General features: G+C 48.9%; 1 protein-coding gene across 1 annotated transcript in view; it reads left to right on the top strand.

Moving 5' to 3' along the window:
• The window catches only part of Lrp1 (LDL receptor related protein 1), a 92660-nt gene that overhangs the window by 18951 nt on the left and 61706 nt on the right, over positions 1-12003 (top strand). Inside the window, exons 7-8 of the mRNA XM_048361289.1 lie at positions 11119-11281; positions 11382-11604. Of these exons, the coding sequence (XP_048217246.1) occupies positions 11119-11281; positions 11382-11604 (386 nt within the window). The remainder of the gene's footprint in view (positions 1-11118; positions 11282-11381; positions 11605-12003) is intronic.

Raw genomic sequence — 12003 nt, 5'->3', positions numbered from 1 at the left:
CAGTTCCCATAATGACCCCCAAAGAAAACAAAGATCCTAGGAGGTTACAAGGAATCCATTCTGGGAGAGAAGGGGGGACATTCTGGGGGCGGGGGAAGGCAGAGGGATACCTCACTTTCTGTGGCCACATCATTGGGTCCATACCTTGGCCTCCACTCCAGAGCATCTAGGTGTCTATGGACTTTTGGTATCCGAAACTCACCTGTAATCAGACATGAGTCCTCCTGGATTTGCCGAGCTAACAACAAGCAAGCTCTTGAGGGGTGAACCAGTTTTAAGAAACTCTATGGCTGATAGGGTGGGATTGGGACAAGACCCCATGAGACTGCTGCTCTTTCTCCATGCCTTATCCACCTTCCAGCCCAACAAGCTTGTTTGGGAGAATCTATCCTGCAGCCTCTTCTCTAGCCCTGCCTCTGGGCCAGGCAGTAAGCCTGTGGGTAGGTAACAGTAGGATTCTCTTATGGAAACCTTTTCCATTTCTGCTCTGGTATGGTCCGCTTTCCTGATGTCCTCCCCAGGAAAAGCAGGAAGTCATCTGACAGATGTCCCTCTCTTGGCAAACCAATTTACCTTGTCTCCCAACTTGCTAGATTCATGGGCCCCTCTGGGGTCAAGTCCAGGAATCTGGAAGAGACTAAGGTTCTGGGAAGAAATGCTCAAGGTGAATAAGTGGGTGCCTCTGACCCCAACCTCTATCCCTTCCTCAGTGCCCTGCCCGCCCCCCCCCCCCCGACGCCACAATGTCTGGCTGTCACCCTGAGGATGGTTGTTTTGCTCTCATCCCACAAACTAATTATGGGCCCTGAGCTAAAGATGTCAGAAGTCTCTCTCTCTCTCTCTCTCTCTCTCTCTCTCTCTCTCTCTCTCTCTCTCTCTCTCTCTCTCTCACCCTCCCCCAACCACTCTTCATCCCCTTCCCCAGGAGGAGGCCTTCCCTATAGTGGAGGGTGGAGGGCTGAGTCCTGGTACTCACCTGCTCAGTGGGCTGCTGGTCTGTAATTAGCTCCCCAGAGGATGAAGGAAGAGGCTACTGTTCTCTCCTGTCTTCTTTGCCCTCCAGGGCAGCCCGCCCGGCAGTCTTCCCATCCTTTGCTGTGACTGGGACCTATCAGAACCCCTGGGACCAAATCCCAAGCAGGAAGGAGGCCCAGAGGGAAGAGTCTAACCATGGAGAGGTATTGGAGACAGTGAGGCCAGCCTGCTGATGGCGGGAGAAGAGAGAACCTGCCTCAGAGAAAACTCTGGAAACAGAAATAGAATAGAAAGAAGGAAGGAGGCCAGGAAGTCAGTCTGGTTCATGTGGGTCCTGGAGCAGGAGAGACAGATCTGCTTTGAGTCCTGAGTGCCCTGGGGGCCCCTCCAAGGCTCAGCAGTGTGTGTGCACACTTTCTTCCCTCAGCAGAGGTGCTAACCCTTTATTCCCCCAGTTCCAGGGATATCTTCCCCTCCCACCTGGGCTCAGGGCCCAGCCTCCTGCGGGCTGGATGGGAGGCCTAAGGCTCTAAGTCTATGAGTGTGGAAGTTGATAATGAAAGCCAGAAGAGAAGGGAAGAGGACTGAGGATGTAGCTCTGTGGTAGAGCATTTGCTTGGCCCTTGCAAGGCCCTGGGTTCGACCCTCTAGTGCTGCACAAAAATAAAATAAAAATAAAGATGATATGGTGGGAGCTAAGGCTGAGGTGAAGGGGAATCACTTGAGCTCACAGAGTTTGAGGCTCACCTAGACAATACTGCAAAACTCCCTATCACAAAGTAAATAATAATTGATAATTTAAAAGAGAGCTTGCCAAACTCCTAGACCAGTTCCTTGGTTTTATTTTGTGGGGTGTTTTTGTTTGTTTTTTTTTTTTGCCCGTCGGAGCTTGAACTCAGGGCTTGAGCACTGTTTCTGGCTTCTTTTTGCTCAAAGCTAGCACTCTGCCACTTGAGTCACAGCGCCACTTCTGGCCTTTTCTATATATGTGGTGCTGAGGAATCGAACCCAGGGCTTCATGTATACGAGGCAAGCACTTGCCACCAGGCCATATTCCCAGCACCTGTTCCTTGGTTTTAGTCCCACTTTTTCCAAAGTGGCTGTGTCTTTTTTTTTTTTTGGCCAGTCCTAGGCCGTGAACTCAGGGCCTGAGCACTGTCCCCGGCTTCTTTTTTTGCTCAAGGCTAGCACTCTGCCACTTGAGCCACAGTGCCACTTCTGACCATTTTGTGTATATGTGGTGCTGAGGAATCGAACCCAGGGCCTCATGTATATGAGGCAAGCACTCTTGCCACTAGGCCATATTCCCAGCCCCCAAAGTGGCTGTGTCTTAATTTTGTATGGTGCTTTTGTTTATTTATTTGTTTGCTTGTTGATATGTGCAAGTAACAAGATTTGAATTCAAGGGTCTTGTGTTCTCACTTGGCTTCTTTCTCCTGGCTGGCACTGTACCACTTGAGTTATGCCTCCAGTCTTTTTTTAAATGCATACATTAGTTATATAAGGGGGAAGGTTAATTGTGACATTCCTGCATTTGTGTGTGTGTGTGTGTTGTGCGCACATGCACGTGCATGTGCCAATCCTTGGCTTAAAGTCAGGGCCTAGCTGTTGTCCCTGGGCTTTTTTGCTCAAGGTTAGAGCTTTACTATTTGGGCTACAGAACCACTTCTGGGGGGTTTTAGTGCTTAATTAGAGAGAAGAGTCTCATGGTTTTTCCTGCCCAAGCTGGTTTTGAACTATGATCCTCAGATCTTAGCTTCCGAATTAGCTAGGATTACAGAAATGAGCCATCAAAGCTTGACAACCGTTATGTTTATATTTGATATTATTATTATAAAATTCCTCTAAGGAGCACATCAAATCTATAATTTTGTAAATTGTTTAGAATGTAGCAAAACAAACAAAGTGAAGTTGATTTAAAGAAATAGTAGCCAGGTACAGTAATTCAAACCTGTAATCCTAGCTTCTTGGGAGGTGGAGACCCAGAGATTGTGGTTTGAGGCCAGTCCAGTCATAAAGTTCATGAGACCTCATCTCAACCAATGGTTGGGCTTGGTATCTAGAACCTGTTATTGTAAACTACAGGGGTGTGGAAAGTGAAAGGTGGGCATACAATGGCTGGGCACAGTGGCACGTACCTAGCACTATAGCCCCCCTCTCCCCCATAGGGCTGGGAATGTGGTTTAGTGGTAGAGTGCTTGCCTAGCATGCATGAAGCCCTGGATTCGATTCCTTAGTACCACATACACAGAAAAAGCCAGAAAATGGTGCTGTGGTTCAAGTGGTAGAGTGCTAGCCTTGAGCAAAAGAAGCTCAGAGACAGTGCCCAGGCCTGGAGTTTAAGGCCCAGGACAGGCAAAAAAAAAAAAAAAAAAAAGCACAAGTAGGAAAATAGTAGTCTGGGCTGGGCATAAAGTAAGAACCTATCTAGAATGTAACAAACTTCAAAAGGAGCTGGTACTAGGTATTGGTAGCTCATATCTGTAATCCTAGCAGGAGGATGAGAGTTGAAGATCAAGATTTGAAGCCAGCTTGGGCAAGAAAGTCCATGAGATTCTTCAATTAACCATCAAAAAGCCAGAAGTGGAGCTGTGGTAGAATGTGGTAGAATGCCAGCTTTGAGCGAAAAAGCCAAGCAAAAGCACAAGGCCACGAATTCATGCCCTACACACCAAAAGAAAAGTTGGGGGCGGGGCATGTATCTGGTGGAGCCATACCTCTCAGGTGGTAGTCCTCCAGTACATACTAAGCAAATATGTGGCCCATTACTTCTAAAAAGGGAGAATACAAGCCAGACGCCAGTGGCTCACACCTGTAATCCTAGCTACTCAGAAGGTTGAGATCTGAGGATCTCTGTTCAAAGCCAGCCCAGTCAGGAAAGTCCATGAGACTCTTATCTCCAGCTAGCCACCAGAAAACTGGAAGTGGCTTAGTGGCTTAAAAGGGTAGAGCACAGGGGCAGTGCCCAGGCTGTGTTCAAGCCCCAAGACCAACCAAAAAAAAAAAAAAACCAGGAGAGTACATCATAAGTAAATAATAGTCTAAGTTGTACATACAATGGCAAATATTTTCGAAGTGACACACAAAAGGCTACGGTTCTGAAAATTGAGACCCAGAGGGGTCAATAGGCCTTGTATTTACAGAACCAAGACCTGGCCTTCCTATCTTAATCCCCACTTCTGTTTGTTTTTGTTTTTTTTTTGCCAGTCCTGGGCCTTGGACTCAGGACCTGAGCACTGTCCCTGGCTTCTTTTTGCTCAAGGCTAGCACTCTGCCACTTGAGCCATAGCGCCACTTCTGGTCATTTTCTGTATATGTGGTGCTGGGGATTCGAACCCAGGGCCTCATGTATACGAGGCAAGCACTCTTGCCACTAGGCCATATCCTCAGCCCTTAATCCCCACTTCTGACCACCTTCTCCAAGGTCCTTTTGCTCATGCTACCTCATCTTCCCAACCTGAGCAGTTGTCCTCTACTGAGCCAGTTCTGGTCTGTTTTTGCTCCAACTGGGAGGTTGTTTCCACTGTAGAGGAAATGACGCTGACTAGGGGGTGGGGGTGGGGGGGTTATAGGAGCGGGGGAAATGCCCTTGGAAGGTGTGGTATGGTAAGGGATGCTCTGAGGTTGCAAATAGAGGCCTGGAAGGAAATAGGGTTTGCTGAGGTCACTTCGAAGTATTGGACTTTGTATGAGTGAGAGTCCTGGGCTTCCCTGCCTGCACCAAACTTCATGGGGAAGGAGGTGGGTGGGGAGGCCCAGAAAAGGTCCCCTAAGCTGCAGGCAGCAAAGTTGCGAAATAGATCCCCACGTCCAGCTGGCCAACTTCACTTTTCTCTCTCTCCCTCCCACTGTGTGTGTGTGTGTGTGTGTGTGTGTGTGTGTGTGTGTGTGTGTGTGTTTAAAATCACAACAGGAAATGGGGTAGTGGTGTATTTAGAGGGCAGGCAAAGGAGAAGGCAGCAGCCCCTCTCCAGTCTGTGCTGAACTGAAAGGGGAGCTGTCTCCCCACTGTCCTGGACACTCTGGGCCCTCTCAGCCCTCATCCGAAGCCAGAAGAACACTTACAGACTTTACCACACCTAAAAAACATGCCCCTTCTTAGGCCTGGGGGTGTCTGACACCCAAGGGGTATCAGAATACTGAGGGGCAGGAATACTTACCCTAGTCTTAGGCCTAGGAACCCCTCCCCCCCCAATCCTGGCACTTTGATTTCTCCATTCCTCATTCTCCTTCCTAGTTTTCTAATCATCTGAGTCCGGCCTTGCACTGCCTCTCCCAGCCAGGGCCAGCCCTGTGTCTCCCGGCCCAGATCCAGCCCTGTCCTCTCCTCCCCCGCTGTCTCCTTGAAGTTTTCTCTCCGCTCGGCCTGCCCCCAGCACTGTCCTCCCTGTTTTCAAGCCAAAGGAAGTAACTTAAGCAAGACAGACATATTTTAGAGCCCCATGAGGATTTCTCAATAGTGTAAAGACTAAGACAGGCCTAGTCAAATCCAGGCCTCTCATCCCTGGGATCTGGAACAAAATGCCTCTTGGAGATCTGACCAGGCCGGGAAGGGAGCAAGGCATAAACCTAAGACTGGATGTATGAGCTGGAACAGGACCGATGCCAGAGGAAAGAGTGGCTAAGCTCTGGATTTGCTGGTGGAACAAGGGAAGTTGAAGTCAGGGCTGAACAGCAAACTGGAACATGAGGCCATGTCACTTAGCAAAGATTCTGCCTGGCCTGCTACACAGACTTCTGCTCCATTTTGGGAGTCCTCAGACTCTCTGTCTGTCCTCCCAACTGTGGGGGCAAGATCTCTGAGTGGGATAACCAATTTTCCTCCCCCACGGTCCTCATGTACCCTAAGGTCAGAAAAGAAGAATCCCAAGGACAGAAAAGAAGCGAACGTTATGTCCCATCTCTAGGACAACAGAATGAGGACTGAGGATTGAATAAACATCTGTTAAATAAATCAATGCATGCATTGATGTCAGGGACAGAGATGAAAGGCAGCACCTTGCCCTCCCAGTATCTGCAATCAGGTGAACAGATGGTGATGAAAGAAGCTGAGGCCAGCGGGCCCCAGTGGCTCACACCTACAATCTTAGCTACTCAGAAGACTGAGATCTGAAGATCAAAGTTTGAAGCCAGCCCAGGGAGGAAAGTCTGTGGGACTCAATTAACCAGCAAAAAGCTGGAAACAGTTCTGATTCAAGTGCCAGTCTTTAGTGAAGAAGTTAAAGGAAAGTGCCAAGGCCCTGAGTTCAATCCTCAGTACTGGCACAAAATAACTATAATTAATAATAATAATGATAAGAAGAAGAAGCCAGGTACTGGTGGCTCATGCCTATAATCCTAATTACTCAGGAGGCTGAAATCTGAAGCAGGAAAGTCCGTGAGACTCTTACCTTCAGTTAGCCACCAGAAAACAGGAAGTGATGCTATGGTTTAAAGTGGTAGAGCAACTAGCCTTGAGCAAAAGTAGCAGGGACATAGCCCAGGCCCTGGGTTCAAGCCCCATCTCTCTCTCTCTCTCTCTCTCTCTCTCTCACACACACACACACACACACACACACACACACACACACACACACACAAAGGAAGAAGAAAGAAAAGAAGCTGCTGCCAGTAGGGCCTGTAACAAAGGAGTAAGCTCTCTCCTTTAAGGAAAATTCTCTCTTATAAAGCAAGCTCCCTCCAATAGGATTGTTCTTCCCCATCAAAGGATCTTTCACCATATTTGACAGTCTTTGGATGTATCCTTCAAACAAGGAAAGCTCCTAATAGGGAAGCCTGAGTTGGTCCAAAAGAACAACAGTTTGTTGCCCCTTGCTTCCCGCCCAGAGGGCTGACCTTCAGTGTAAAAGCCACAGGGCTCTGGCTAGAGCCCTCATGAGAGGCAATTTGATGAGAAGGTGGGAGAGATGAGTTTGGTGTGAGGGAAAATGGCGGCACGAACGATAGGCTCCCATATGTGATATGCTTACTATGTTCTAGACCCTCTGCTTGAGTAACTTGCCTGTGGTCCCACTATTGGAAGGTGACAGAACCAGAATTCACACTAAGGCTGCCAATGTCCAGAGTTCATCAGGACCCAGGGCGGAGCATAGCAACAGAAGGGATGAGGGGGGCTGGAATAAGAACCGGAATCCCGATGTATTTCCTGGGGAGGTGATTAAGGTAGAAATTAAAGTCTCCTTCCTCATCAGGGGACCCTTGTGCCTCATTCTGTAATCTTCAGGTGTGTCAGGAGACATCTGTTCAAGGTATAAAGACTCTTCCTTCAGATATTCTTCTTTCAGAGAAATGACTGGAATGCTGTAACTGAACCTAGGGTCTTCTTGGGAATCTGATGGGGGTTGTGTTTCTGGGAAAGCAGCCATTGTTTGCTCAAGAAATACCTCTTGTGAAATGTAGATGATGGAGAAATAGAGAAAAACTTGGGTTGTGCAGTGTGGCCTGCTAAGCAATTGGGCTAGGGCTGCAGGGAGGGTTTGACGCTTGCACACACACATCCCGGGTCTATTCTGGGGCCTGGAACTGAAAGTCCTTTGCAACATCATAGGCGGGCGACTTCTGATTCACCCATCCCTCCCTGTCCTCTAGCCTCCCTTTTTACACTGGGATACCTAACTTCTCAGCCAGCAGACCACTACCAAACTCCCCCCTTAACAGGGGAACACTCCTTTCCTGGAGTTTATTTGAGATTCTCCATTCCTAAGCTTTGGAGCTTTGGGCCAGAACTCCTACAGGGGTTGGGGGTCAGGGTGCTTTGGGCCAGGTCAGCCCTGGCAAGGCTGGATCACAGGGTTCAGATACTTTCCATGTTTGTAGGACCAGAATGCTTAGGCCCTTTAGACAAAAGTCCAGGGCTTTGCATGAACTCTAGCCCTTAGGACAAAGAGGAGTGGGCCAGAGTCTGTGCATGGGGGGGGGGGGGGCTCAGGAAAAGGGTTACCCCTCCCCAATTTGAGACCCCATCTTTCCTCTCAGCTTTGGAGTGGTAGCTTCTCTCCCTCCCCCCCTCTGTGTGTGCGTGCGTGTGTGTGTGTGTGTGTGTGTGTGTGTGTGTGTGTGTGTGTGTGTGTGTGTTGGGGCAGGCAGAGGAATCTGAACTTTAAGAGAGAGGAAAATAATGTGGTGGAGGGGGGGTTGGATAACAAAGGATTTTTGCTTACAACTAATAGTCTCCAGCTGCAAAAATACCAAAGGGGAGGCCAGGCAGGCTGGGGACTCTAGTTCTTGCCAACTTCTCACCGGCCTGCTGAGTGGGGCCCTGCCTGGCCTTTGGGGAGGTGGAAGGGGAGACCAGCCAAGGGTAAATATCTGAGAGTAGGGACTCTACTCTGCCCTCCTTTAGGGAAGCAGTTGCAAATGCAAGCCTGGAGGGAGGGGGCCCTCAGGCTACCCCATCCTGAGGCTAAGTATGCTACTGCACCTGGGACTAGAGCATTAGATCTCTGCAGGCCTCTTCCTCCTCCCTTCTTGCCAAGGGAAGGGTGGATGGAGCAAGGGCAGGGTGTTGCCAGCCCTGAGGCTGGGCAGTGACTCAGGAGAGCCTCAGGAAGTTGGATAGAAGGACAGAACGCGCCAGCTGGTGCTGGAAAAACAGCTTTGACTGATGAATTTCATGTACATGCCAACAGCCCCCAGGCCCCTGCCGTGCCCACCAAGTAAAGGGCACACAGCTCTGTTTGACTTTCAGCCGCCCTGCTGGCTGCCTGGGACTGGAGGCAGGTCTCAGCTTTGGGATTTCAGTTTTCTTTGGAGGCAGCCCAGTAGCTTCATTTTAATCGGGTTTCTCTGTGGTAACAGCATGTGGGGGCAGTTTGGATGCTTTAACCCTTGCACTGAGCCTCTTCCTCCAGGGTCTGGGCCTTCCCAAGCTACTGTCCTCCTTTTCTCACATGCGACAGTACTGGAAGCCCTGAAAAATGACTTGGTTGGGTTTGGGGAAGTAACACCTCATTCCTGTGACTTCTTTCACCAGTCATCTTGGGGTGGAGTTCTAGAGGGGACCTGAAGAGGAAACTTAATTTGATGAAGGCCTCCAGTGGCCTCTCCCCCCTTTCCCCTCCCAGCTTCAGTCCTGTGACTGTGAGTCAGTCACTCAGCCAGCCAAGTTCCTTAGGAGCCATGTTCCTGTTCCCTTTGCCCCCCTCCCTTCCCTTTCCCCCCACTGTTAGGAAACAGCCTCTGAATCTCTTGGGGAGGAGGGAGAATTAGGAAGGAGTTGAACAGAACCTGTCATTACACCTGATAGCTGCAGAGAGGCAGAATAATGTCTACTGGCTTGGGTGCGGGTAGCATGGGATAAATTTCAACCAAAGACAAGGTAATGGAAAGATCTCTTTACCTGTTGGCATTCAAGGCAAGTATCCCAGAAAGTCTCCCTTAGGAATCACCCAGTGTACAAGGGGCGTTGTCTCTGGTGGTCCTAGTTACAGATGACAGTGGAAGCTTAGAAGTGAGTTGGGGGCTGGGGATATGGCCTTAGTGGCAAGAGTGCTTGCCTCGTGTACATGAGGCTCTGGGTTCGATTCCCCAGCACCACATATACAGAAAATGGCCAGAAGTGGCGCTGTGGCTCAAGTGGCAGAGTGCTAGCCTTGAGCAAGAAGAAGCCAGGGACAGTGCTCAGGCCCTGAGTCCAAGCCCCAGGACTGGCCAAAAAAAAAAAAAAAGTAAAAAGAAAGAAAAAGAAGTGAATGGGTCCTAGAGAAGGCCAACAGGGATTGCTCCCAGACTTCTTGTTACCCTTGCCTCATTCTCCTTTCTTTGGCTCTTTTGAGCCTCTTCTATCACTCCATAGCTTAGGCTGAGGGTAAGTATGTGGTCTCTATCACCTCCAACTGCCATCTTCCTGGAGCTCCCCCCTTGCTGGTTTACCTCCAGGCTTCTGTCTTGGTCCTCTCTCTTTCTCTCTCTCAACATATGTCTTAGTTTGCATTCCTTTTGACCCTCCCTAGGAAATTAGGAGCTTGAGCAATAGCACATTGAAGAAGCAGGGATGTGCGAGGAAGTACAGGAAGTTGGGTCCTTGTTACTGATTCCTAACCTTGTACCACCATGGACCTTCCCTTTTTTGATCTCCTTGAACCCCATCGTTTAGAATAGATTTATTCTAAATTGAGCTTATTGATGTATATTACAATTTTGCATTAAAAACAAAATTCAAGCTGGTGACAGTGGCTCACACTTGCTACTCAGGAGGCTGAACTCTGAGGATTGTGGTCCAAAGCTAGCCCTGGCAGGAAGGTACATGAGAATCTATCACCAATAAACTACTCAAAAAAGGTGGAAGTAGAGCTGTGGCTTAAGTGGTAGCATTAGCCTTGAACAAAACATCTCAGGGACAGTGCCCAGGCCTTGAGTTCAAATCCCAGGACTGGCACAGAAAGAATTTTTTTTTGCCAGTCCTGGGGCTTGAACTCAGGACCTGAGCACTGTCCCTGACTTGTTTTTGCTTAAGGCTAGCACTCTACCACTAGAGCCACAGTGCCACTTCTGGCTTTTTTCTGTATATGTGGTGCTGAGGAATCAAACCCAGGGCTTCATGTATACGAGGCCAGCACTTTACCACTAGGCCATATTCCCAGCCCCTAGAAAGAATTTTTTTAAATTCATGCAACATATTAAAATTTGCAGTCAGTGTCTCTGGTTAGTGTGAAATTACTAGACTTAGCATATCTTACCATGCAAAGTGGGTAAAAATGCAACAAATGCAAAAATATTCAATGGTTTAGTTAGCCTGGGTACTCTTATCTCAAGTAAAAGCAGATTGGAAAAAAACAAACAAAAACCTGGAACTAGCTGGTCGACCTGTCCTCACTACCTTTTGGTATCCCCAAGAAGATAGCTTCTGCTCAAGAATGACCAAGAGGTGGAGAAGCAAGGGGGAAGAAGGAGGTGTCAAGGATACTCAGAGACTTGTATTTGGAGAGACCAAATATTTGGGAACATGACACATATAAGACCAAGTGTGACATTACCAGTAACAGCACCCACAGAACTGGGGGAAAGACAATGGCCATAACTGGGTAGGGGAGGAGGGCCCCCCAGAGAATGTGGGCTCACAGGTGTAGGCTCAGCAACAGCCATGGGAAGTGCTTTGTAGGAAAACCTACCCTCCCCCATAGCTTTTTCATTCACACTCTCCAGACGTGGAACAGATGGCCATCGACTGGCTGACAGGAAACTTCTATTTTGTGGATGACATCGATGATAGGATCTTTGTGTGCAACCGAAATGGAGACACGTGTGTCACCTTGCTAGACCTGGAACTCTACAATCCTAAAGGCATTGCCCTGGATCCTGCCATGGGGTAAGAATGGCAGGCAGTGATTCTGACCTTGGAAGGGAAGGCAGACATTCCAGGGGAGGACCCAGTATCCAGACCCCATTTAACATGTATCTGCCCACAGGAAGGTGTTCTTTACCGACTACGGGCAGATCCCAAAAGTGGAGCGCTGCGACATGGATGGGCAGAACCGCACCAAGCTGGTGGATAGCAAGATAGTGTTTCCTCATGGCATCACCCTGGATCTTGTCAGCCGCCTCGTCTACTGGGCTGATGCCTACCTGGACTACATTGAGGTGGTAGACTACGAGGGCAAGGGCCGGCAGACCATCATCCAGGGCATCCTGGTAAGGGGACTCTTCGTCTTTAGTTATTGTGGGAGAACTAACCAGGGCCTTCAGGGAATGAATGTGTAGGCTTCCAGGTAATTGAGAGACAATATGGTTAACTCAAGTCCTCTAAGGGGAGAGGGGTGGGCAGAAGCACATCAGACAACAGGAAGGATATGGCTTCCACAGACATTTTAGACACCATTTACTTCCTTTTTTCTCATCTGATCCTCAAAATACCCTCTAGAAAATGAGCAGGTGGATGTTTTAGACCTCTTTTGGCAGGCGAAAGAAGGGACGTTTAGTGATTTGCCTAAGGTTACACAACTGGCTCCTCAAACCCAGTCAAGAGGATTTGCTGCTCAGAGGTGCCAACTACATTCCTGGATAATTAGGGTGATCACCCATACCAGTTTT

Source organism: Perognathus longimembris, chromosome 1, assembly GCF_023159225.1.
Source record: "Perognathus longimembris pacificus isolate PPM17 chromosome 1, ASM2315922v1, whole genome shotgun sequence".
Classification (NCBI taxonomy): Eukaryota; Metazoa; Chordata; class Mammalia; order Rodentia; family Heteromyidae; genus Perognathus; species Perognathus longimembris.
This window is presented reverse-complemented; position numbering and strand designations above follow the sequence as displayed.